Source organism: Oxyura jamaicensis, chromosome 1 (assembly GCF_011077185.1).
Source record: "Oxyura jamaicensis isolate SHBP4307 breed ruddy duck chromosome 1, BPBGC_Ojam_1.0, whole genome shotgun sequence".
NCBI lineage: Eukaryota > Metazoa > Chordata > Aves > Anseriformes > Anatidae > Oxyura > Oxyura jamaicensis.
In genome coordinates, this window is record NC_048893.1 from 137,819,695 (window position 1) to 137,846,026 (window position 26,332).

General features: G+C 44.7%; 1 protein-coding gene across 3 annotated transcripts in view; it reads right to left on the reverse strand.

Annotated features, from left to right (window-relative positions):
* The window catches only part of TBC1D8 (TBC1 domain family member 8), a 47,303-nt gene extending 34,394 nt beyond the window's left edge, over positions 1–12,909 (reverse strand). For 2 of the 3 annotated variants that reach the window (XM_035316087.1, XM_035316083.1), the window contains exons 1-2: positions 12,664–12,909; positions 839–994 (exon numbers count right to left, since the gene is read on the reverse strand). In XM_035316087.1, the coding sequence (XP_035171978.1) occupies positions 839–994; positions 12,664–12,790 (283 nt within the window). In that variant the 5' untranslated portion in view covers positions 12,791–12,909. The remainder of the gene's footprint in view (positions 1–838; positions 995–12,663) is intronic. The other variant, XM_035316095.1, reaches the window with a different exon arrangement.
* Positions 12,910–26,332: the final 13,423 nt, after the last annotated feature.

Here is a 26,332-nt window from a genome sequence, read left to right on the forward strand (position 1 = left end):
ATTGAATGAGCTTGTACAGGGGCAGGGCGCAAATACACAGACTGCCCCTATCATTTGAAGGACTACTGTGCCCAACAGCATCAACAACATGTCAGCATGTATATTAGCTAACTATTTCATGGCTTGATCCAAGTAAGAAAGGAAAGGAAACCTGCTGTGAACTTCAATGCTAGGATTTTATAGACTGGAGAAGACGGGGTGAGAACAGCCCTGCAGGCTGAGAACAGCCCTGCAGGTCAAGCAGGGACTTTAAAAAGTGCGCTCAGATGCCTCTTAACATGCCCCAGTAAGGCTGCTGCAATTCCCATCCACATCAACTTCCTGAAGATGGGTTTGACTTTCAAAAGCTGCAGAAAAGGAATTAGTGCACAACAGACACAGCAGTTAGACATTCTCCCCTGCCAACTCCATTCATCACCTATCTCATGTAATACCTTCTAAGTGTTCCAGTTATACTTGATTTTAATCAGATGTTGCAAGACAATTCACAGTTAGCAAGCAAAAGACAAGACTGATGAAAGCCAAGACTAAATAGCTTCTTGCTGTAAGGAACTTTCACTGCCATACAGAAAGATATGCAGACGAGCAGAACCACACCATTTTGCAAAAGAGAAAAGATTAACGCAAACACCCTCACCTAAACAGGCTTTCTATCGAAACTTCATTTGCTCTTGATGAATACCTGGGACTCTAACCAAAGGTTAATTTGGTTGTTAAACGAGCTATAGCTGAGAGCTTCACACCCGCACGGGACCAGCTGGGGTTACCTTGAGCTTCTTGGACATGCAGCTGCTGAGCATGCTCAGAATCAGTTCAGGTTTTTTCGTATGTGACTCACCAATAGCTATGGCCCAGTAAACTTCTGATCCGTTCAATAACTCACCACAAGCAATGGCAGAGTAAACCTGCGAGCCTGGGACTTGCAGTAAAATTCGGAAGGGCGCGACGCGCGCGTTAGAATCCAGCACGGCATCCAGGGCACCCACCAGGCGACCTGCAGCCACGTACAAAAAAAAGGGAGGGGAAAAAAGAGAATTAGAGCCAACTTTCACTGCTGTCAGTACTGCAGCCCTCAAGTCTTTTCACATCTAAAACCAGAAAATTAAAACGCAGAACGTAACAATAGCAGTTCTGTCCCTGGTTTGTGTGGCAATTCACACAGGCTCAAAAGGCAAGAGGCAAAGCAGATTAGAAGATCAAAAGCAGAACAAGCAATTTTGTGTTTCCGGTTTTGCCTCATGTGTATGTACATACAATCACGGAACTGCAGCGAGTACCTGGGGGAACCTGAGAGGCTACCGTGAGCAGCCCCTGCTCTGGAGCTGGGTAAGTGCACCTGTGCCATCAATCGTGTTTGTCTAACCTGTTCTTCAAAACCTCCCACAGCCGAGATGCAACCACCTCCCAGCAAGCCTCTTCCACTATTGTCATTAGGTATTCTTACAGCAAAAACAAACAAACAAGGCAACTACCACAATCCTAAACTGGCTCGCTGGAAATGAATCCTGCTCCCCGGAACGTGGAGAGTAATTGGCCACGGATGTTTCTGATGTTAATGCTTGACATACGGACTAAGTATCAACATCGTTCCCCGCTGTTAGATGTTTGCTCTTGTTCTAAAGAAACCCCAATTGCCTCACGTCTTCCTTACGGGTGACGTTTGTGAACCAGCTCATTGTTCCTGAGCTTATCTCCAAGCGTGACGCTCAGAACTGGACGTGATGCTGTACAAAGAGTACAAACCATCTCCTGTATCTCGCACACCCGGAACTGTATCCAAGAAAGCTTGCAGCCGCATCCCATTGCAAATTGGCACTTGACTTAAAGAGTGGTAAACTCATTTCTGAGAGTTGGAGCAACTGCAACCACGCAGAAGACTCCCAGTCCAGAGGCCAGCTGGAGTTGCTGGCCTTTCCCCTTACCTCCTCCAGCAGGCAGAACCAAGGTATGCACAGAAGTGTCACTCAAGTGCCACGATTTGCAAGCTGGCATATTAAAGTAACTCAGCACTGGCTAGTGGTTCACATCACTTACAGTGATTTGTTGTAGCTGCAGCTCTTCGGCAATACTACACTTTTTCTTTGCACGTTATTTTTTCCGCCCTAAATGCTGTATTTACAGCTGTGTTTTTGTTCCTTCGCCATCGATCCAGCACCAAATGAACCAGCCAAAAGCTTTGCCAGCCTTTGGCATCACTTTTTGTTTTTATAATAGCATTCAACCAGCCCATTATCTAAGTGATTAATGGAAACAATAAAATGGGACCTACAAAGTCCTCATCTGAAATGCCTCCTCACTTGGACAACACGCCACTGGTAATTAATTTGAGCACAGCACAACAAAGCAGCAGTGTAACCACTTTCTGGTCTAGGAGGTAGAAGAATCGCACACGGAATGGCATCAAAAACCTTCCAAGAGCAAAGATCATTACAAAACCTACTTCCTTTTTGCATTCACACACCCTGTTCATGTCTTCAAAGCCAAGCAGACGTTGGACACGAGAACGTTTTAACAGTATACCGTGAGATACTCAGCAACAACTCGCTTCTCAGCTGCATGCATATGAAGATGTAACACCCATCCGTTCACAGTGGAGACCTGAACTTGGAGACCAGTACTTTATATGATACCAGAAAACGCTACGTGCCCTTCTGTAACTGCAAGACCAAAAAAAAAAATAAATCATCCAAGTATACAAGGTAGCAAATTGTCCGTGCTCTCAGAAAACGCAGCATCAGTCTTCAAAATAGCTGGATGAAAGCCTGTAGGATAGGATCAAAGGATGCAGAGCACAAAACTATGGTTTACCTTTCAAATTTCAAAGGACTCAACACATTACAGGAAAGAAAAAGAAACTTAGGAAGTGCTGTTCATGATTTCCCCTGATGATAGGTCTAGGAGAAAGATTTCTTTTTAAATTCACTGAAGTCACTGAAAAAAACAACTAATCGCGCTATGAAAATCCTATACAAACACTTAATGAACATCTGATTTGTGAAGAACTTGTTTTCAGAAATTAAGAAAAATTGAATCAAAGCACAGAAGGAGCTGCAAAATTTGTTTTTACTTCTTAGTCTGTGCAAACTTAATTCCCTTTTCTGTTCCTGAATAACTGACAAGAAAAACCAATTCCTCTTCTCATTATTTACTTCTGCTTACAATTTCCATCTTGCTTATCAACTATTACCAAAAAAAAAGAAAAAGCTTCCTCCTTCAACCAAGAACCATGCAAGTAAAAAATCGTGTCCCTTGCCTAAATTACCCATAGCTAAAACACAAACCGAGGTCTGTGCTATTCTGCTGCTTCTGCATCCAGAATAGAGCCCAAGTAGCAAGCTTGATCAGGACAGCCTTGTGACTACAGCTTAGCATCCTCACTTCTACAGGGGGTCAGCCCCCTGTGGAATTGGTGTATGAGTGTCAAAACATAAAGGAGAGACTGCAAGAAGCTAAGCGGGGGAACAAGACCTTCCAAGAGAGCATTTGCGAGGGCATAAAAAGGATTCAACACTAATTAATACATCCAGGCTGACCGTAATTCAGTAAAAACTGAAGTAGAATGAAAATGACTAAAACTAGAGGCAAAATCTTTTAAGTGTGAGTTGTCTCCTATTCACTTGGAGTAACACTGAAGCACTAATAATAATAATAATAAAAACTAGAAATCCCTGGACAAACACACAAGACACTTCACATAATACACTGACTTTGAAACATGCTTTGAAAAATGCCTAGCATGTGAGCAAGCACCCTTCTAACACAATATCCTAACAGCTTCTTCCATGGAAGGGTCTCTTATAAAATATATAAAGGGTCTCTTGCTCACAGATACCTATAAATTATACAAAGGTTTTTTCTGGTGCACTTGCTGATACCTTAGTATGCCATCAGCTAGGATGAAGCAGACCTCTATCACAAGCGACAGTGCAACCTGTTATATCTATAGGACAGCCAAAAACTAAAAGGATTCAGAAGCAGAGGGCAAAAAGTGAGAAGGACTGCTACACGGGTTTCTTCCTCAAAGCTCCCATTGATTTTTGTTTTGTGGGACGAGGCTTGCGGCACAAACTTGAACTTCCAAGTACCTCTTTCCCTTTACATGCCACTCTACCAACTTCTCGTCAGCTTTTTGACCTCCCAAGATGCAGAACTATTTATTTCAGGGAAGCAGTTAACTGGACTGCGTTTCAGGAAGCTGCAGACACAGGTTTGAAAGGACGTCTGCTAAAGAGTACCAAGAGAACATCGCAGGTTCCTCAGAAGGGGCAAGGTTCTTCACATACAAAGAAAACTCCCAGGACAAAATTCCTACATAAATCTCAGGCTTAATGTATGCTGCTGACAAATATGGAGGAGGGGACAGAAGAAGTGGAAAAGGAAATACCTTTATTGAAATTACATGTTTTGCCTCAATATATCAATCATTTTGGCTGAAAGATGGATTTCAGACAGAGGGAACATCTGCCTGTATTTTTTCAGAAGCAAGCCTCTCAATCAAAACTGAAAAACTTAAATAAACTCAAGTTTAAAAATTAGCAAGGAACCAGGGGATTCCTTCCCCATTCTGTAACAGGTAGGTAGTGTCTCCCTTGTACAGAGGTCAATCTGTAACTAAATGGAATGCCAGCAGGATTTTGTGCACCATATAATCAGATTTTGCTATCCAAGTAAATACCAACCGAGTGATGTAGAGCAAACTTGTTGAGCATTTTTTCACAGAAAAAAAAAAAAAAAAAAAAAGTCAAGGTTATTTTATAAAGAACTGGTTCTCAAATGCATCAACAAAAGTGCTTCACACTTCTTTTCATCTTTGAAGACACATTTCCTTATACCCCCACAGAAAGATAAGAGCTCCCATTACAAGCTGTCCCATGTCATGCCCATAACTAATCTAGACAAGGGAACATGCATAGAGTAAATTAATCCAACTGGAACTGGTTTATGAAAAAAATCATAGAATCACAGAATGGTTTGTTTAGGAAGGGACCTTAAAGATCATCTAATTCTACCCTCCTGCCATGGGCAGGGACACCTCCCACCAGACCAGGCTGCCCAAAGCATCGAGCTCGGCCTTGAACACCTCCAGGGATGGGGCATCCACAGCTTCTCTGGGCAACCTGTGCCAGGGCCTCACCACCCTCTGAGTGAAGAAAGTCCTCCCTATATGTAATCTAAATTTACCGTTTTTTTTAGTTTAAAACCATTACCCCTTGTCCTATCACTACACTCACTGACAAAGAGTCCCTCTCCATCTCTCTTACAGGCCCCCTTTGGGAATGGAAGACTGCTGTAAGGCCCTCTAGATACAAAGGCCCTATAGATATAAAATATAAGGCCCTGTAGATATAAAATATCTATTACTTCCACATTTTAGGACACTGCTCAAGAGACAACCCAAGACACTAACAGTTACGCCCTGCTGAACAGCACACAAGTAAAGGCACCCCCCCCCCACATAGAACAAGGAGACCATTTCTGCATGCCTCCATCATACTGTAAAAACCTTAAAGGGAATTTTTTCAGAACTACTCAAATGCCCTCCTATATATGGGGTGGTCACTTCAGCAGTAAGACAGAGGGACTTGGACTGATCATTCAGGAGTCTAGGACCCATATATTAATAAAGTCCTCAAAAAAAAAAAAAAAAAAAAAAAAACAGGCAAAAGAGCAAAACCACTACTATTTATTTGGAAAAAAAAATCAGAGTTAAATCGAAGGCTAAGTCACAAGGAAGACTGCAATATCACCATACTGTGCAATTTCATGAGTATCATACCATCATTAAGGTTGGAAGAGACCTCCAAGATCACCTGGTCCAACCATCCCCCTACTACCAATGTCATCCACTAAACCATGTCCCTAAGAACCATGTTATCCTTGAGGTCCTGGTCCCCAAAGCCATTTGCTTAACACAAACTTGGACATCTATCACAAAGCAGGGGGTGAAGTACAGTGTAGTTCAAAGGCAAATTAACATGCAGGATCTCCAGTTGGCTGGTAGGAAACTCCGAGAGCACTTTTAAAATCTCGGGTGCAGCATGCACGTGGCAAGGAGGAACCTCTTCCACCCATGTGCCACAGTGCTGAACCTCTTCAAAAGCAGGTGCTTACACCCACTCTCCTAAAACCAGACAGGTCACACAGCAGTCAGGGTCCAACCTGCACTTTCAGCATTTTCGGTAATGGCTTTGGCCACCCTACAAAGAAACAGGCCACTGCCAAAATTTGAAGCAGAGAGAAAACTGCCCTTCCAGCTCTCCTTGGTCTGCTTGAAAAAAAAGACTTGAGGTTTCCGTTGTACTGGAAACCAGCACAGCTGGACAGTCATGCCTTAGTGTATCTGCCAAATCAAGCCCTCCAGAGAAAATGGGCAGAGGATCACCGCAGCACCCAGACCCAAATCCTCCTGCAGAGATGCCCAGCTCCTCCCCAGCGGGTGTTCCTCTTGGCTGCTGCAGAAGCTGCAGGCAGCTGGGGCTCTGTTGGAAAAATGATAACATCAGGATGTCTCTGGGGACTGTGATGACTGGTGGCTGCTCTGGAGGACCGCTCAGAAGAGCAGTCTGCAGCTACACTTACCTATATTAAGTCAAAGACCTGTGTTAAGTACTTGCTCTCTTTATTGAACCAGGCTGGGTTATTTTTGTTAGACACAACCACCGATGCTGGATTCAAGGATTTACGATGACAGCAACAGGCTCTCACTCCAGCACAAAGCTATAAAGCATGATGCATGCCTCTGAATGCATCCTCGGGAGCTCAGCGCTGCCTTTTACTCCTGCTCACTACCTCTGTTCCCCCAGCAGAAACGTGGAGGCAAAAAGAAAAAGAAGTCTGGGAAATAAAAGCAGCAGCTTACTCTACTCAACAGGATGAAGTTTTTACAAAGAAGTGGAAGGAGCTAATGGTGCAAGTTGCTTCCCAGCTTTGCAGTGACAGTCAATAGCTACAAGAGGCACTCTTTGCTGCTCAGGCATGAGAATTTGGAGAGGAGAAAAAAAAAAAAAAAAAAAAAAAAAAGCACCTGTAGCAGAAGGGTGGTTTTCCTGCCCAGGGCAAGACTAGGAGCTGAGATGCCCTGAGGACAACCTTGGCACATCTTCACCCTGATCTCCTGCATCTTGGCAGGGCAGCCACTCATCCCAGGATACTGGGTAGGGAGCTGCTGCTTGCCAGAGGTGGCTGCTCCCAGAAGAAACATCTGGGGCCTTCTCTACATCTTGATACTATTTTAAAGTTCAAAGCACAGGTGTTTAGCAGGTTATTACTTTCACTCAGGCCTCCCTAAAAGCTATGTTTATGTTAGATAAGAGCACCATGAGTTGTGAAGGCCACCAACTGGCTTAACGCCTTGGCTTGACACTGGACATTGTCTCGTTGGATTCTGCTAAATTATATAAACAGGTTTTGATACAATGCAGCTTCCAGACAGAGCATCTCTCAAGAGGCTTTCTTCCACCCTCCAAAATAAAAGCTACAGAACTTATTTGTGTAAGCATGTAAGAAATTTCAGCATAACGGCCTAATGCTCCGAGCAGTTATTAACCCAGGGAAACATGAGCACTTGAGCCCTTCAATTACTTTCAGCCTGTGCTTTGTCAGATCAAACACTGCCATGACGTAATTTTTCATCTTCCTTTTTTTATTATTACTTTATTTTTAACTCTTGAACACAGAAATGAATGGAAGTACATGGTTTAATCGCCGTCCCCAGCCTGCGTGCTGGGCGGCAGCGCGGCCTGGCCTGGCTCCTGCACCATGGCGACACAGGCCACGCTCGCAGCAAGCCAGGCCAAATGCCTCGCTTCTCTCCTCAAAAGTGTGCATGGAAAGGGCTTTCTACCCGAAAACCTACAGGAATTGGGACACGCAGGCTTGCAGCTCTGTAAATTACCCGACACAGGATGCTGCTCCAGGCACTGTGATAAAAAACTGCCTCACACTGTTGGCTGGTGGTGTTAATAACACTAAAGGGAACAGGCCAGTGTTACTTAAACTCTGCCACCACGCACGCTCAATGTTTTTCCTGTCTTTTTGTGGTCCATTTGGACTCCACAAGAGGAAAATAAAGAGCTAGTGTAGCTGTTGACTGGCTTACAGCATTGCACAGGCTGGTGGTCTAAGCAGATGGGGCCCAGATTCTCATCTCCATACACAGGTGCATCCTTGCCTTTAATATAAGGAGGCTGAAATACAGATAGAACAGGCAGGCAGGAGTCAGAGCAGCACACACAGACTCATGTGCAAAGCTGGGGGTCAGAAATGCGAGTGTTGAGCTTTGCAGGATGAAGCCTGGCCTCCCCGTTGCAACCTCTGCTGCAGGACTCAGCTCCCAGGCCATGCACTCTGCCGGGGAGAAGACGCCCACATGGGAAAAATGCTTGTAGCATGTTACTGGAAACACAAGGAGAGAAAAAAAAAAAAAAAAAAGGGTAGAGGGAAAAAACCTGCCGATCTGAATTCCAGCTGTGGGCATGGCTAGATAACATTTTGATGAGAGTTCAAGCTTTCAGTAAACTATTTGCATTTCCCCCTGTCCTTGTGCAAGGTTCCAGATAGCTTGCCCTTAAAAAATAAACTCAAAAATACAGATGTTGGGCACTAATAACTATCCTTTATTAACACTGTTGATGTGTCATCTTCCTTTCCTCAATCTACTGCATCCAAAATACAAGGTTTTTTTTGTAATTAGAACTCAAATGTAAGCTTTGTCTATCAGTAGATACCAACACGCTTTGGTGTCTTACACCTTTTAAAACAAGAAGGAAACTTTCCCTGATGTTGGTAGATGGACAGTTTTGAGGGCTATATCAGGACAGATCTTTTAATACATAACCCACTTTGCCTTTCACCCCTCCAGAAGGTTAAAAAAATGTATGTAATGCATTTGTTTTCTCTACTAAAACCCAAGCCTTGACTGCATTTTTGACCCTCTCCTGTTAAGCATGCCATAGATGGGAACAATCAAGATGGGATTCCTGCCTTAGTCACAGGAACCTTCAACTTCTGTGGTCTCCCTGCTGCCTTTCTCTGAATGTATGTTATTTATTTTTTAGCCTGACCTTGGGAGATGAACAGGACTAATAAAAGCTGATGTATGCAAGACAATTACAGTATTATTTGGACTGATGAGTATGAAAGAGCAGCAAAACATCTTTTGCTTTTTAATTCCCACACCAAAAAAAAAGGGCATAGAGCTTACCAATAGTCATCTTGTTACGTGCATTAAGATTTCAAAATCCAGTCAAGGGGAAAACAAGGAACAGAGCTCTTACCATGTAATTAGTCAAGATCTCTACTCACAAGCAGGATGTGCTCTATAGATCAGTTTGAAAAACAGCACCCTGCAAGAATGCCATTTAAAAGAGAAAATGAAATACTAAGATTGGGGGTTTACTTCAACTACTGGCAATAGCTTAAGTGTATTTACAATGCCTACCACATTTATTTTTATTAAAGGAATAATAAGGTTCAGATTCATATACAGAAGATGTTTCTTTTTGCCAGGGTATGATTTGGTATTTAAGATTGTGAACTGTAAGGGCTTATAAGATCTCAAGGAGAAACAGATTTTTCTTTAAAACGTTCATCTTCTGAGAAATAAAAAAACAGTTAGGACCACATCCATCTTGGAAAATGTCCTGAGATTAAAACTGTTGGAGGTTGGAAGAATATCTGGGGAAAACATAACTAAATTTAACAAAAAAAAAAAAAAAAAAAAAAAAAACAGGTAAAACAGGAACAAAATATAATCTTTTATTGATCTATTTCAAGCAAGAAGATGAAGAAGCACCGTATCTAAAAAAATAAAGACAAAAAGCTGCTTGAAACAGTTTACAGACTTCAGAGTTTATTTTAAAATTTTATTTAGCATTATTTATAAAAGGAAGAATTCACTATTCCTTAGAAGGATCTTGAGTGCTTTTTATATACTAAGAGTGTGCAATGTGAAGTACTGTGTAAACAAACTGCAAAGTTAGCTGCTTGGAAGGAGTGAAAAGCTACAATCCAGTGCCCACAATGAAAACATTCCCAACAAGTCTCAGAACATGCAGCTTTGCTGTCAAAATGCACAAAACAGATCTGATCAAACAGGAAGGTGAATGCAGCTTTCAACACCCCCCAGTAAAAACAGAAGTAGTGATTCACTTACATGCTAAGCCATTGTGCACTATTCTACCATAAAGGATTTGACTTCTCATTAACACGTAACCTTGGAGCCAACAACATTGGCAAGTACCAGATCCAACTAACGTTGACCTATTAATCATGGCTAAATGACAAGCCTTTTTGTCATTATCTAGGGAGGTCTCCAGTAATGGCCAAGAAAATCCAACGCTATAACCAACTTAAATTAATGAGCTAATTATTTTAGAAAAAAAAACCTCTGATTTAAAATTAAATTAAAAATTAGTTGCTAATTAAAAAATATAATTCAGTTTCTCTACAGTATTTCTAAAACATTAGTAATTTCCTTCTTGAGTCTCTAATCCAACAAAGGTCTCAAGTAGAGATCCAGGCTAACTGGCAAGTTAAACATTTACTCAAAAAGCATATCCCTTGGGAAGACAGGAAAAGAGTTACACCGGTCAGGTAATGAACAGTTAAACACCGCCTCCATCATTTTTTGTACCTACTGTTTGCAAACCTGCTGTATGTTCAGTAACTGCCCTAGAAGACAAATCTAATAACAGTAGCAAATATAGTCTCTCTCTTACCAACATCTGCTCAGAGTCCGAGTGAAACACACTACTCAAAGAAATAGGCGGATATGGAAGGAAAGCACTTTCCTGTGACAGATCTCCTCTAGTCCACCCTTCAGGAATTAAATCCACATAAAATATACCCTCCAGCTGTGCTAACTTACTCCTATGTAATGGATAAAACGCCCTGGGTAAGGAGAGAGAAGCGTCCTAGAGAAAAAAAAAATACAACCATGAGAATAGGGCAATAAAACAGATGTCCTCTCGTGGGCTGAGGGAAAACACCAGGTTGCAGTTAACAAGTAGAAGGGCAGCTCAGGTGTGGCACAATCCTGCCACTGCCACTTCACTCTGCTTAAAGCAAATTATGTCGGGTGGTCCACAGCACCATCTGCACACTCTGCTTATGAAGTCTGAATCTCCTCATTTTGTTGTTTTTTTTTCTCCCTGTTGATCCCGGATGGACTCTGAGAGAAACACAGCTTGAGCATATGCAGCCCCAGTGCAGGAGCTGAGAGACCCTCTCCAATGGAGTCACCTGTTTTCATGAAACATACAGGGTCTTTGCCTCTTTCAAACACCTACCCTTCTGTGTCAAACCTAGCTAGAATTGGCCAAGGCTCAAGTTATTGAAGGGAAAAGAAAACAGATAACATTCTCACTTAAGCTTTGTTTCACCAGCAAAGCAAACAAAATCTAAGTTATGGCTCTCCAGCTTTGCAGACCATATTCTGAAATACAGTAACATTTCACTGACCTTTGTCTCTGTCATTCTGGGAAAGGCAGGAGGCAGGTACCACCAGTAAGCTGCCTCTACGTTCACGTAAAGCAAGAATTGAGACCCAAGCTCGGCACCAAAAGGAAACAGACTTAGCAGCCAAGCCAAACTGTTTCTCAGTATAGGTCTCCATTTTGATTGTCCCAAGTAAAAAAAATGGGAAAAAATAAAATAAAAATTAAAAAATAAATAAAAAATAAAAAATAAAATAAGCTGCCTACCTCCAGCTATGCTTAATGCGCCTACACACTTGCTCTTTTGTTACAGGACTCTAATTTCTAATCCCTTCTTAAATACTGATATTTCCAAACTGTTTGAGAGACTATCAGAACTTACAGTTCCCTTAGAAAATGTTTTCTAAGGCAGGAGTGGCTCGGCTCTGCCAGCCAAAAGAGATTTGTGCAAGCCTGTGCGCTGGGGATTCGGCAAAATGATTCACCTGGAAGCGAACCGGAGAGCGCAGCGGTGTGCTTTGGTTTAAGCTTGCAAGCCTCTGCCGTGGAAAGCTCGGGCACGAGGAGTTAATAGTTGTGGATCCGAAACTCATGATCGTCCTGGACCCAAATCAAGCAGCTGTAAAAGGTTATTTTTAACTCTGGAAGTTAATCCACGTCGCCCTTACGATCACAAAGGGGTGGCCTGCGAGGTCCTCGCGGGGGGCCGGGGAAAATCGGAGGGCAGGGATTTGCCTAAGGGTCCCATCCACTGTGCCAGGGCTGGCGTTTCGTTAGCAATGCATGGGTAACGTGGGACCTACGGAGCCAGAAGGAAGTTTTTGGGAAGCTTCGCCTGGGCTAAACTGATACAAAGTGCGGGAAGCGGTACAAGGGGCAGCGAGAGGTTTCACGAACACCAAAATCAGACCTGGTAACGCAGGCTCTTTCACTCGGCGCGCAAAATACTCCCTGTGCACACACCAGACCAGCCCCCCCGGCACCCAAACCGCCCTAAAAGTCCCGATTTCTCCCCGAAATCCCGAGGCAGCCTCAGGCACGGGCTGCACCGCCAGTGCCTCAGGACCCCCCCGCGCCGAGCCGAGCCGAGCCCGAACAAAGAGGCCGCTCCCGCCTCCCCGCAGCCCGCCCCGGCCCCGCCGGCACCGGGCACCCTCCCGGAGCCCCCTGCCCGTGCCCGGAGCCCCCCCGGCCGCGCCCGGAGCCCCCCGGCCGTGCCCCGAGGTACCCGTGAAGCGCCCTCCGGCGTCGCCGTGCCCCCGACGGCGCTGCAGCACGAAGTAGCCGCTGCTCTTCTGCGTGACCCAGAGCTTGAGGGCGTTCTTCAGCAGCACCTCCTCGGGCTTCAGCCACATGGCGACCCCCCCGTCCCCGGTCCGGGACCCCCCGGCTCCGAGACCACCCCCCCTCCAGAGCCGCTCTCACATCGCCCCCCCCGGGCTGCGCCGCGCCGGCTCCCTCCGAGCGGGCCCGGCCGCCGGGGAGGGGCCGGAGGAGGAGCCCAGGGGCCGGGGGCGGGGACCCGGGCGGGGACCCCCCGGTTCCATATTCATCATTCGGGCGGCGAGGATCACCCCCAGAAAGGGAATTTAACCCAAAAACCCAAAGCTGAGAGAGCTCGGGGGGCTGTTACGGGAGATGTGGTGTTCTGAGCTCGTGGTAAAAGGATTCGCGCGGGCAGCGGTGGCTGGGCTGCGGGAGGTGGACGCGTGGGGTCGCGGCCGGCTGCCAGTGGAAATGTTTTAGCAGGCAAAAGTGTCGCTGGCCGCAATCTAGTAAACACTGCGGGATCTGCGTCTTTTTACCATTTTGGCATGAAGCGATGTTTTCATCTCCACAGCAAGCAAGCGTTGTCAGCGTCCTACTCGCCTGATACAAAAATAAAGGCTATTAGAAGGAGGAGATGATGGACATCCACATTACAAAGTCTTTAAAAATTCATGAGAGTGTAAGAAGGGGTTATTTCAAAGGCTCTTTCAGGACAAGAATAGCTCAAGAGTTTCCCCTTCCCCAAAAACAATCCTGAAGACATGTAAGTCTTGGCGTTTTAATGCCCAGTGAGCTATTTCTTCCCTTTTCAGATAGTTATTATTAACTTCCATTCTTGTTTTTGGAGGTTTTTTACACTCAGCTCTGTTTTTTGAACATGCTGGTTCAAGTCCTAGGTGAGAAGAGGACCGAGAGAACTGCTGACCTTGGAGGTGCTTTAGACCTCGAGGGTTACACGGCGTAATTCAGCATCCCATGTCACGCATGATGCCTTCGTTAATGCCATCGTGAGATATACTGAGCCCAACCAACAGCACTTCTTCAAAGCCACGGGCTCTGTAACCACATCAAAGTCAGCCTGAGAATCATTCAATCAAAGTGTTACAACTCGTGCTTTCTATCTGAGCAGTTCCTCCAACACATGGCATCTGTGGAAGGAGGTTGACAAAGAACCTGTTAGAGATGGCGTAGGAGAGGGAAAAAAGGGTGTGGATGAAAAGAAGGAAAACTTACCCTGGATGACAGAGTAAATTAAAGCACTCTTAAATATATAATGTAATAAATACTTCACATACATTGGAAGTAGGAGTGTACATCTTTCTCAACGTGGCATCACGTACAGAGTTCCCTTTCTCAGGGAAGCCAGCACAACATGCTGATGCTCCGGAGACACTCCAGCCTGAAGTCGTACAGCGCTCACCACCTGCCATAAACTGCCAGCTCAGGTGTTTTGAGCAGTCCCCGGACCTTGTTGTGGCACGGCCCAGGTTTGTTCACACATGCTGTTCCTTGGGCTCTTTGCTGCCTCTCGTAACCTCTGGCAGAAGGGCAGCCGCAGACATGGGGAAGCAGAAGTGCAGCCGCCTTGGCCCTGAACAGGCACCAGCAACCTCGAGGTCAGCAGGGGTTGCAGGAAGGAGCTGAGCATGCTTATTGTATTATTTAACCAAGAACCTGCAAGAAAAAAAGCCCCCACACATACATGTCCCTCGTCACCGAATGACGCAGCCTCTACCTGCTAACTGGAGAGCCTTTGGGAACAGATGATGGAAGGTTTGTGTCTGTGGAGAAAGCCCTGCAGTCATGCACGGGCTGTTTCCATTCTATGTGGACTGGATTTGAACCTGAGGATCCTCTGAAATCTCACATGGAGCAATAGTTTTTCAATGGTGGTGTCTGGAGAGGTAAACAAAACCAGAGAGGATGGGCATCTGGTAGATTATTAGACACAAAACAGCATGCTGTGAAGATATACACCTTGCTGTGTATTTTCTCGCACAGTCTAGGAAAGAACAGAGCTATCTCACACTGCATTACTCAATTGCCTGGAGGTACTTAAGCTTAGCAGACTGAAAAAATAACTTCAGAAATAAATTAAGATGTAACTGAAAGGAAATAACTGAAATAAAATGAGGTTTCTGGCCTGCATTTGGTTTATTTATAATGCTGCGTATCGCTGCTAGATTTAAGCCACAAATAGCAAAAGACAGGGAGTCTGCCTTTCAGACTGCACTGGAGCAAATAATCAATTGCACCTGAAATAAACTGCAGCTTCAGAGGGAGCATCGTAAACTGCATAGCTCCCATGGGTCTGAGAAAGCGTACAAACGGAGCAGAGGGAAGTCACGGGGAAAACATTGCCTTCTTCTCTTGCTTTTTTCACTTAATTCCTTCCTAACCCCTCTTGGTTCATCTTTTTCATCCATAAAGCACGTGTAACTTTTTCTCTCAATATCACCAAGGTGCTCGGAGGAGGTGGATTCCTCGCGTGTATAAAATGAGCTGTGCATCTATGGGAAGGAAACACACAGCCACAACGGTCTGGCTCTCCTGTTTGCCTGGCCCCTGCGGAGAGTCCTGAAGCCTCTGAGATGGCATTGGTGGGTGCTGACTCTGGTAGATCAGTTGTCAGCAGGCATCAGTGCGCTTAGTTTTCATAGTCACATGTTCCCTTGAAGCCACACGCCAATTTGGAGGTCCAGAGCCCTGTGGCTGAAACCATTTGTCTCCCCGACAGCAGGAAAGAGATTTTTGTAAAGAACTGAACCACATCTCAGATTCTCTGTATTAGCACTTGGCTGGGTTTGGAAAAGACCTTATCTCCCACCTACACTGAAATGAGGAGCGGGCATACACACTTGGTCAGCACCCAGCAGCAGTTTTCAGCACTCAGCACCTTTAAGCTCTCAGGGTCACCTTCGAAAGGATCCTCGGAATCCATCCCCACTGCTAAGACTGCCAGGCTTTCCACGTAAATTGAGATTGTATTTCCTGCGTTGTAGGGCCAAATTGCCTTCACAGACCGGGCAGATAGCAATCCTCTTCTACCCAAGTCTGAAGGGACCATGCTTGATATATCTTACTAATTTCAGAGTACTTCAGTGGATGTAGATCTAGTGGAGAAGGTTTAAGCAAAAAACAGCAGAAATGATTAAAAGTTCAAAGCTGATTTGTGAGCTCAGACTGGGTGTGTTTGATGTATGTGTACCTTGGCTGAAAGTGACAACTGAAGTGTAGCACAAAATAGCTGCCCACAAGTATCAGTGTGTTAAACACAAAGAAAGAAGATGATGTATTTACTGTGTTTAAAAAGCAATTCACTAAAGCAGCAAGAGAGATGTTTTTTGAAAAGGAAAGGTTAAATACTACGAAAATCCTGCTGACCATGATTTTTTATTTTTTTTTTCACTGCGCTGAATAGTGTACCAAGGGACCAGAGTAAGTTTAGAAATAGTAAAAGATGGATCATTCTCTCTAATGTAACTCAGGGATCAGATAGATTAGGCAACTGAGTAAATGCCTCCCGTGCCCAGCTAATGACTTCCTTCACTACAAGAAATCCCCTACAGGAGGGGATTTTTTAAGGTGCTCTGAAAGACCTCTGCAAGGTTTTTCTCATCAGACCATTTCAAGGTTTTTCTCATCAGACACCCTCCCAGACATTGTCCTGTTGGAAAGGGGCCATGTTTGCTTCTCGCTTGCAGAAAGTCCTCTTCAAAATTGGCAGAGACAAGAGGGCCTGAAGGGAAATCGCGGTCATTCACAAGGAGCTCCCAGCTCCTGGCAGTAGGCCTCCATCAAAACCATACTGCAAAGGCCCTTCCTTCTAGACATATCAGATCCTGGGAACCTGCAAAAATAATTCTTGAGCTTAGATCTATTAAAAAGATTCAAACACAAGACATGCTTGAGTTTGAAAGGATCCAGGAGATGGCAAAGGCACTCAAGGCCTTCTACACCAAGGACTGCTGTGGAAATGCCAGAGCATTCTCAGCTACAACGGCATTGCAAGAGCCTGTTAAGGGTTACGGGTCCACGTGTTTTTGTCTTCCCACCTCTTCTGATAAAGTATCAAACTGGTATGGCCTGTAATTAGAGGTTTCATTTGTTATCTCTGATTAAATTAATGCCTGTGCAATAATGAAGATATAAGAAGATGTATGCGCTCTCAGGAGCAAGTGTAACTAACCTACAGGCTACACTGCAAAAACAGATTAGTGGTCTTGACTCAGTTTTGTTCAATAATATTTTATGGCTTTTTCCCTGTCAACAACATCATAAGGAGCATTTTATATTTCAGCTGGCCAAACTCATTCCAAAATCTTTTGATAAGCAACTTAGGTCAAAACCACCCAACGTGGTTTTGGTGCTGATTCCACGTCTTGTTTTACTTCCAGCTCCGCTCCCTGACTTCAGTTGCAGATCCCACTTCTGCAATTTAGGACTGCCAAGCCTCTTCTGGGAAGAAGGTGATTGAGGGGAAACCCAAGCAGCAGTTTCACGACACCCCTTCTGCAAAGGAGAGCACAGAGAGGATCTCTCTTCACCACAGCTTGCCAAACACTGTTGGTAAATGACCCCAGGCAGCCAAGAGAAGAGGCAGTCAGTGGTATGATGGAAATAAGAGGGTACTTCTCATATTCCCACCCAGGATACCCTCCTCGCCTGTCCTGCAGGGGCCTGAGCCCTTGTCTCAGAGTTATTTTCATTCTCAAAGACATAGCTGTGGACAGACCCATCTTCACAGGACTTTTCTATATTGCCCACTTTGACACTAAAATAAGATGCTGAAATTATGCTGGAACAAAAGGACAGGAATGCCCAGCCCCAAAAAAAGAAACTGCATTCCAAGAATACCATTTGCTTTTGGCACATGATAGTTGCTGTATTGTCGTGGGAAGGGGAGAGCTCGCCTCCCAGAATATGTTGGCACTCCTTGAGAAAAATGAAACAAGCAGACAATGTTTTTGATAAATAAGCAGTGCTAAGCATGAGGGTGGCAGAATCAGAGGTGAAGGTGTAAAGGCTCTGCAAGCTGTGACAAGGTGAAAAGCCCAGAGCAAAACTCCATAAACTGTGTTTCTGATTGCCATTTTTCTAACTGCAATTTTCTGTGTAGCAGTGGTGGTTTAGCTGGGAAAGCAAATGACCTTGATATGAAAAGGTATTGCTGAGCTAACACGCCACTTAAAGCGTGGCTGCTGGCATCCACTCATGCAGTATAGTCTCAAAGGAAGCCTGAAGTGGAGAGGCCAGGCTTAATAGCAACTTCCTCCAAGGCCGTTTCCTGATCCAAAATCCCTGTACTGTTTCAGCGTTCAAGATCAAAAAGACTTCAGGGATTCAGCAACAGATAGGTGGTTCGGGAAAAAAAAAATAAAAAGCCTCCAAAAGTACTCCAGAATTGTTCATAGTGCCAAATCTCGTTTTTGTATGAAGATGGGCAGTGATATTTCTGCCATAGCTGGACCTGGGCACAAGCTGTCTGCACCAAAAGTCTGGCCTAGGGAGCTGGTCAAATTTACGTTTTGATTAGCTGCACTTGGAGCCAGAGGCTCCTGTTGTTTTCAAGATTTCCTCTAGGTGCTTACCATGCACCTTCGAACATGCGCACACCGGAACATCATCCGTGTGGACAGTAAAGCCTTTTTGAAGGCCTGAAATAGCCATGCCTTTCTCTCAGTCAGCAATGGCTCCAGGCACACGATGGTGACAGAACTGGAGGACATTTGAGCTTACGGTCTCGCTTACAGTCACCGCGGTCTCCAACCTGCCTGTACCAGCAGGGCCTGATGCTGCACTACTCCGTGGGATTTCTCATCACCTTGTGGGAGCTGACAGCTTTAAGACTGGCTAAAACTCTACTGCTTTCCATTTTCTCTAATCCCATTTGGCAGCGGTGGGGGAGACAGTATCTCCCAGCACAGAGCTCGGTGCCGTGCTATAACCCCAGTAATCCCAGGGTGACCGTGGTGGTAGAAGCCACTACTTCTGCTCTCCCCAGAGCATTTCAACCCACCTGTGGGGAAAGGCAGCTGCAAGAACAGCAAAAGTGTGCTGCAACACAAACCCCAGGTCACACAAGTGTCAGTGCTCTGCGACAGGCTTTAAAATGTGTATGTGAGTGCCTTCAGATACACTTTAGGGTAATTTTTCAGGCAATCTTTTCCTTGCTTTTGCACATGAGGGGATCCCCAGAGGAGCATTTCTGTTTTGATTCTTACATCCTCCACTGATCTGCTATGACATCTGAGGCTGTGCTGAGACTTCTCGCAGCCTGTCGTTAGTATTGCTGGGAAGGAAGCGTGCTGCACAGGCCCAGGACTGGGTTTGAAGCTGCTGTCTTTGATCAGCACGAAATTTCTGCTCCTATCTGACATCATTTCATACTGAGGCTTTTCTTTGCATGAAAAGTCTGTGATTTCCTCTGATTTGGCTGCTGACTAATTTTAAATGCTACTCTCTCCATTTCCACAGAACTCAAGGGTAGGCAAACAAGACATTTGTCTTCGAAGCAAACGTCCACAAAGCAATTAAAACTGAGAATGCATAATCCCAATGAGCATAACTAACTCTCTCTCTCCCTTTTTTATTATACTGCTATAATTTTTATCTTATACTGCTATTTTTTTCCACTGGATTTCCAGTTCCCTGTGTGGTTTCCTCCTCACTTCTGCAAAGCTACTAACTATATACACGTATGGCTTATATTTTCCGCAGGAATAAAATATTCATCACGCACTTAGAGAAATGCATCCAAACCACCTGCCCAGCCTTTATGGGAGATGTAGAAAGATTTGAAAACATGTTCTGCTTCCCTTCCCATTTGCACAGATGAATGGGTTCACTTGGGAAGTCTTTTCTTTTAACCTTGGTTCTTCTTTGCCCTTTTTGTAAGCACCTTAAGCCCACACAACCTCTATTTCCATTCTTGCCACAGTGCAGTGGTGACAAATTAAAATGTTTTCATATATTTATTTCTCTCGCAAACCAGTGTATCCCTAAACATGTTGGGGAAACCCAACGAGCCAACAAAGCCTGAACCTTCAGCAGCTATTGTTGCTTTGAGCCTGCGGGTTCAGACCCACCTTTGCAGAACTAATTGGCGTCCTGTTGACAACGATGGCAAACGTGCAATCAATCCCTCTGGAGTTCTGGAGCTGAGCAGCAAGTGGAGCTCTTAAAAGTAGTTTATGCTTTTGAAAACTTTGGCCTTCAGCCAGAGCTTTCATCTCCTTATCTATAAAAACGGAATGCGGCTTAAATACCTCTCCAGCAGCTCGTGAAGATTCATTAATGTTTATAAAACGCTTGGAACTGAAAAGCACCGAGTATTTCTGATTATTTATTAATTCCTGTTGTCTTGCACCTTTGCATTCCTTTCACATGTCAAAGGGGATTTTGCAAGCAGCAGAACCAGCAAAACCTGTAACAACCTCCGCTCTCCTCCGTGCTTCCCTCCCCGTAGCTGTCCCCAAACCCCCGCATGGCCTTTACATCGGCAGTCCCCCCAGTGCTGCAGTGCCTCCCATCTTCTCTCCTTCCCCGGTGGTCCAGGGCTCCCTGCCAGGCCCCGTGTGGGGACAGGGGGTGCAGAAGTGGCTGACTCGGGAGGCTGCGCAGCAGAAGTGACGGCAGGCCCCCCAGCACGGCCCTTCTCCTCAGCCCAGCTGTCCACTGAAGCAGTGGGCTTGGATCTCTTGAAACTGGATGTCCTGCAAGCCTTTGTCCTGCTCTCCCCTTTGGGTGAAATTAGCCTCAGGTGGAGGATTTCGAGGGAATGGGCAGGGGGAGGCTGCTATAGGATTGTGTGAAAACAGAGCCGGTTTCTTCCTTTGTCAACAGGCATTTGAAATACTCTGAATTTTCAGGTCAGAATTAAATTGCGCTGAGCAAGCTCACTTTGCAGATCTCAAACATTTTCAGAAGCATCTTCATGCCATCAGGCTGTTCCGTAGTAACCCTCAGCCCACCTCCCTTTGTGCAAAGGGGGCATGAAGTTTACTCTGCAGGAATGGCCTGAGGAAGCCTAGACAGAGTAAACCTCATGTCACATTTGCACAAGGGGAAGGATGTCATGGAGTAAGGAGCTTGCTGGGGCATGCCATCTTCTAAGGACAAAGAACATACTTACTAAACTGTGGGTACACATACATGTCCACAGGTATTTGGGGGTTGGACCCAATGATCTCTTGAGGTCCCTTCCAACCCCTACAATTCTGTGATTCTGTGATTTTGTATACCCGCATGGACAAAGCAGCGAGCCACCTGGGGAGGTGCAGTGAGGCTGGCCGTGTTCATGCTGTGCCTGTTTCTGACCGAGGAGCAGCCCCAGGACTCAGGAGACCTGGTGCTTTCAGCCCTGCCATGTGTCTACAGCTCTGTCAGGTTACACCCCTGCCCACTCCTCGCTCTAGGACTTGCTTACCTGTGGAGGGTGTGGATACCAAGGCAAACCAAGAGTGCCTGAAAGCACACATTTTGTTCACAGCTGTATGTGGAAGTCCATGAGAGAAGCTTTGGGAGGGTGGTAAGGACTTCAAAGCCTCGCTAGCACGAACCACCAAGGGAACCGTCTCATTGTCTGTTGCGGAAAGACGTGTTTGTCTTTCCTCAGCTTCTGTTCACAAATGTTCCTAGCCCACTATTAAATTACTAAAAATAAAATGCTTCTGGTTCAGCATTTTCCCCCATGTGTCCCCTCTAGCTGCTGCCCAGGCATAGATCCTGCACCAGTGACCGCACTGTTCCTGTTTTGGACTGTGATGTTATCCCGATGGGATGCACACAGAAGGCTCTGCCCACGAGGGGCATTTCAGCAGTGTTATTTTTTTAACCCTTACTTGACGGTGATAGCTCAAAGAAATTGGCAATGAAATCACGCTGACATAGCAGAGAGGAGACAGCTGTTGTTTGCATCCGCCCTCACCAGCTGAGGTCTCTGGTGCCATGGGGTTGTGAAATTACATCAGTATCTAGAGTAGGGGTGATGAGCGGCAGTCACGGAGTTATTGCACAGGGAGAGCCACCCTCGTGGAGCCCTGTGAAGAGCTCGCTCTGACACAAGAGGTGTTATAATAAACCAGGGAGAGGGGGCAGTGTGTAAATGAGCCATCACTACTGCCCGGGATGGCTGTGTCAGACCTAGGTAACCATTTCCATGTTGATTAGACAAGTTTTAATGCTGTGATAGTAAGATGTCTGTGCTGTGGTCTCTGATGCCAAACCACAGGCTCCAGTGGCTAATACACATGAAATAATAGCTGGCTGAGGGAGACTGCACTTCTCCAACCGAGTGCGGGTGTCCTTGGTGTGATCTCTGCAAGAAGCACAGGAATGATTGGCAGGCAGGGGCATGGCTGGATGGATCTGCAGATGGTGGCTGATCACAGGGAAACATCTATGGACACAATCACGGGATGCACAGTGCATGAAACAAGGATCCTGAGAAGAGCTAATGTTTCCCCTTTGGACAAGACACTCGGTTTAATTCCAATATCATACTTACAAATAGGATGTTTCTGCCCATTATTGCATTATTTGACCCACCTTACCATCTTCTGTCCTAGCACGCAAAGTTATGTGCTGAGGTCAGAACACCTGACGCGGAAAAAAAAAAAAAAAAAAAAAAAAGGTTTAATTATATACTAAATACTTGCAGAATGGTTTCAGCTGCTGAAGGCAAAATGGCCCAGCCTTCCAACTTGTTTGGATGCCAGTGTGCTCCCTGCCTTTCGTGTTAATACCTCACTCTGCACCTTCACAGCTTCCTCAAGAGTGTCAGTGAAGGACACTGGTCTTCTGCGATAGGTGGGAAGAGCAAGAGAAATCAGGGATGCCACATGGCCTCCTCTCTGCACTGCAAGTGGCATGCTTGCATGCATCAGGATTTCTGTGTGTAAGTTTTATGCTGTAGGTACTTCCTGACCATTCTTTCTTTCCCATTCACTCCAAGGCCAACCCCATAAAAAAAAAAAAAAAGTGTGTCCGAAATCACTAAGCATCTGCAGAACAGGGAACTTTTATTCTTGCCCAGGAGATTCCTGCCAGGTAATCTTATCTAAGAAGAAAATGGTATTCTACTCCCTTGAGTAAAAAAGCTTCTTTTTTCTTCTTCTTTCTTCTTAGTTGGGGAAAAAAAAAAAATGAGACTTTTCTTATTTACATGAAAAGCAAATCTGTTTTTCCTTTCTCCTGTATCGCCTTTCTTTCAAAATGTGGGCATCCTGCTACGTATCTCCAAGGTGTTTATGCACTTCCATTGCCACTGAGACTTAAAACACCAGCAACATGAGACAATGCTGTGATACTGAAGTATAAGAGCATGTTATGTCACAGTGGAGATATGAACTTATGTCACTAGGCCTATAGTCATGGCTTCATTTTAAGACTGTTTTCCAGACATCACTGCGAACACAGGTAAATAGACGATTGTGCTACGTACATGTTACATACTTCCCTCCAGCACAGAAACACACAGACTGCTCAGGACCATACCCTGCAGTGGAGCAGATGGGTGGTCAGGCAGCGAAGGAACAGGCTGGGCTTTTGCCTTGACCTGCACATACTCGGTAAGTTCAACAGGTAAAAGTCAACCAACAGTGACACTGAAAACACTCAGATTGCCCATAACTTAATAAATGGGCAAATCTGCACTCTGTGTTTGAGGTAACACATGCACTTGCAGGAGTTTTATCAAATGACTTTTAGATGTGAACCTATCCCTGTTTCCTCAGTGCACATTACTCTCCATAACAGGAACTACCTGGGAAACACCTGCCAACTAATGACAAAAGTGGTGACCACTTCTTCAGCACTGGTTTTGCATTTCTTTTCCACTCTGTTCCTTGAGCCATCACTGAGAAGCTCCCTAGAACTTCACCTGACTACTCAGTAACTTTGGGATATAAAGGAAAACTAGAAGCATTCCCTGACCAACACTCCAACACGCCCAACAGCCCCAGCTGCTTCCCTTCCCCTGGGCTTCTTCTCTCTCTTCATCCCTGAAATGCTGCCACGTACCCAGGAGAGCCCCTCCAGGAGCACCTCCAAGCTGCTGCTCCAGCCCCTCTCATCCTTCCAAAAGACAGCATACATCATGGCAGTGTTATGGTGGCACACAAGTTGACTTGCCAGCACGTTGCTGCCTACCAGCTGAATTCAGCCAGGACTGGCTTCTCCAGGGAGGGAACAGATGAGGTCTCTTCTCTAGCCCAGCCACTGATTTTCATAAACTTACGCGCATTTAATATTTTTGAAAGAATTTTGCTTTTCGGTCAGATCTGGCTGAAAAAAGATGAATGGTCAGAAGTTGATGGGGGGAGGGAAGAGGGTTGATTTGATAGACTGACATATAGACAATGTGATTGCATCAGTCTCATTTCCTTAGGAAACTGGGCTAAAAATAAAAGGCTTTATTTGCCCCTGGGAATAAAGTAGAATGTCTCTCACATCTTTACAAAACATTTGTTTCTATGCATACTTATAAATAGTCAGGATGGGAGAGGAAGTTTGCACTGGGTTTTGAGCAGAGAATTACAAGGAAGAGCAAGAGGTGTGTGAATTTTAAAACCTGAGACCCTTTTAGACACGACAGCACAGCAGTGAACATGGGGTCTTTTACAATAACACCGCGTTACCCATTTATAAATTGTTGGCCTGCAAACCAACTGCCTGTTGGGCAATTTTTGACGCCACCGCAGAATGAATGCACTTCTCTTGCAGTGAAGATGGATGATGTGTCTTAGACCAAATCCTTCATGCACCTTGAAGTCAGAAGACTTCAGAAGACAGACCTGTCAGAAGACAGGTGTGAGAAACACAGAAGTTTCTGTGTTTGATCAGATTTACGGTCTAAAGATTCTTGTCTGACAGTGACCAAGACTAGCTGCTTCAGCGGAAATACTCCCCCAGAAGTCTCATCCATCATTAATGGATTGTGTAAGTTGAAGAAGCACTTACATACCTTCTAAAATTCTCCTTTCTTCATTAACTAGGTATTTTTATGTTTGAAAACATCTTATTTTTTTCTCCCAGCCTCGGCCTCGGTGATAGACTGTGGCAGTAAGTTCTTTTTATGTATGCTGTATAGAAAATGCTTATTGTTTACGAAATCTGAAAATACCCCTTTTCAGTTTCATCAAACTGACAGCATTTTGGAGATGTGCTTTTATAGTCATACTTAACAGACAGGGAGCAAAGTAGTTCCACATCCTCCAGAAACCTCTGATTGCTGCGAGGCACAAGCACCGACACAACATTGAAGAAGAGAAAAGAGTTTGTACAGAAGGAGCTGAGGGGGACTTCCGTCATGCAGCATAAGCTGGCAGTGTAGAAGCATTTGTCCATCTCCTTTGCTTGTGCACTACCTCTTCATTTTTGCTTCAATGGCCTATGCACGGAAGCCCCTTCTTCCTGAGACATGCAATTATTTCCATTACAGGAATACTTAGCAGTCCCAGCAAACACTGTACCAAGGACCACGTAAACATGTCATAAGAGGTGGTCCTTGCCCTGAAAAATCTTATGTTCAAAATACGAAAGACCAGCACAGTCTGGGAAAAAAGGATGCAAAACACTGATAGAATACAAGGAAAGGAACATATATTTTGCCTGCAGGTAGAACCAGGGCTCTTGCCAGGAGTTACCTTCAAATCAGCTTCTAACTTGTTCTTGCTTTTCCAGGAGATTCAGCTTGACTTTGGGGATGGGACTGATCTGTCCATGTAGAGGTCAAAAATGAGACATCTGGGCTCATTCTTCTACAGACTCTCTGCAGTCAGCTAAGAGAATTAGGCACTTGCAGGAGACTGCTCGTGGGACCTCTTAAATAAAAAGATAACAGCCATTTCTTCTGTCTTCAATTACATGCATTCGAAATTTCTTCTCAGACTGCTTTAAAACACATTCTCTGCTGCTCTCAGCAGTCATTCATTACTACCACCGTCTACTAAAGATAAGCTATTTTTCCTGTTTCCTTATTTATGAACCAAATGAAGACAGTCTTCTTTATCCTTTCTGTCACTAGTTAGAGGTCAATGTCTCTGGTATGGGCAGAAATACAATTTCAACTACATTTTAATATATGACATAACACATTTGCCTATGTCTGTCTTAGGTACCTCATCTGTTCAAGGTTTTAGGATTTCTTAACTCACTTCTTAGAATTGGGTATGGCATCTGAATTTCAGCCTAACTTGCACACTGGCAATGGCTGCTAATTCAAAAAGCTTCTTGAAGTTCAAAATCACTTACACATTCTCAGGAATTTTGCTCCTGAGCTCCCATGCATCACGATCTTGAATGAAAAGCACAAAGATTGGAAAATAATCTGAAGAAATGTTAATCAAAGCAGCTGATTTTTTTAGCTCAACAGCAAAAACCCTGCATACTTACACTTCACTGCAATAAAGTCTGAGTTGTGACTTGTCAGATGACCCTGTTTGTTGATGTGGTTACAAATGAACAGCTATGTATTGGGAAAGCAAGCAAGCTGAAGATTTTATAAAAGCAGAAGTCTCACATATATTGCTCGTCCTTTTCTTTTCTTTTCTTTTCTTTTCTTTTCTTTTCTTTTCTTTTCTTTTCTTTTCTTTTCTTTTCTTTTCTTTTCTTTTCTTTTCTTTTCA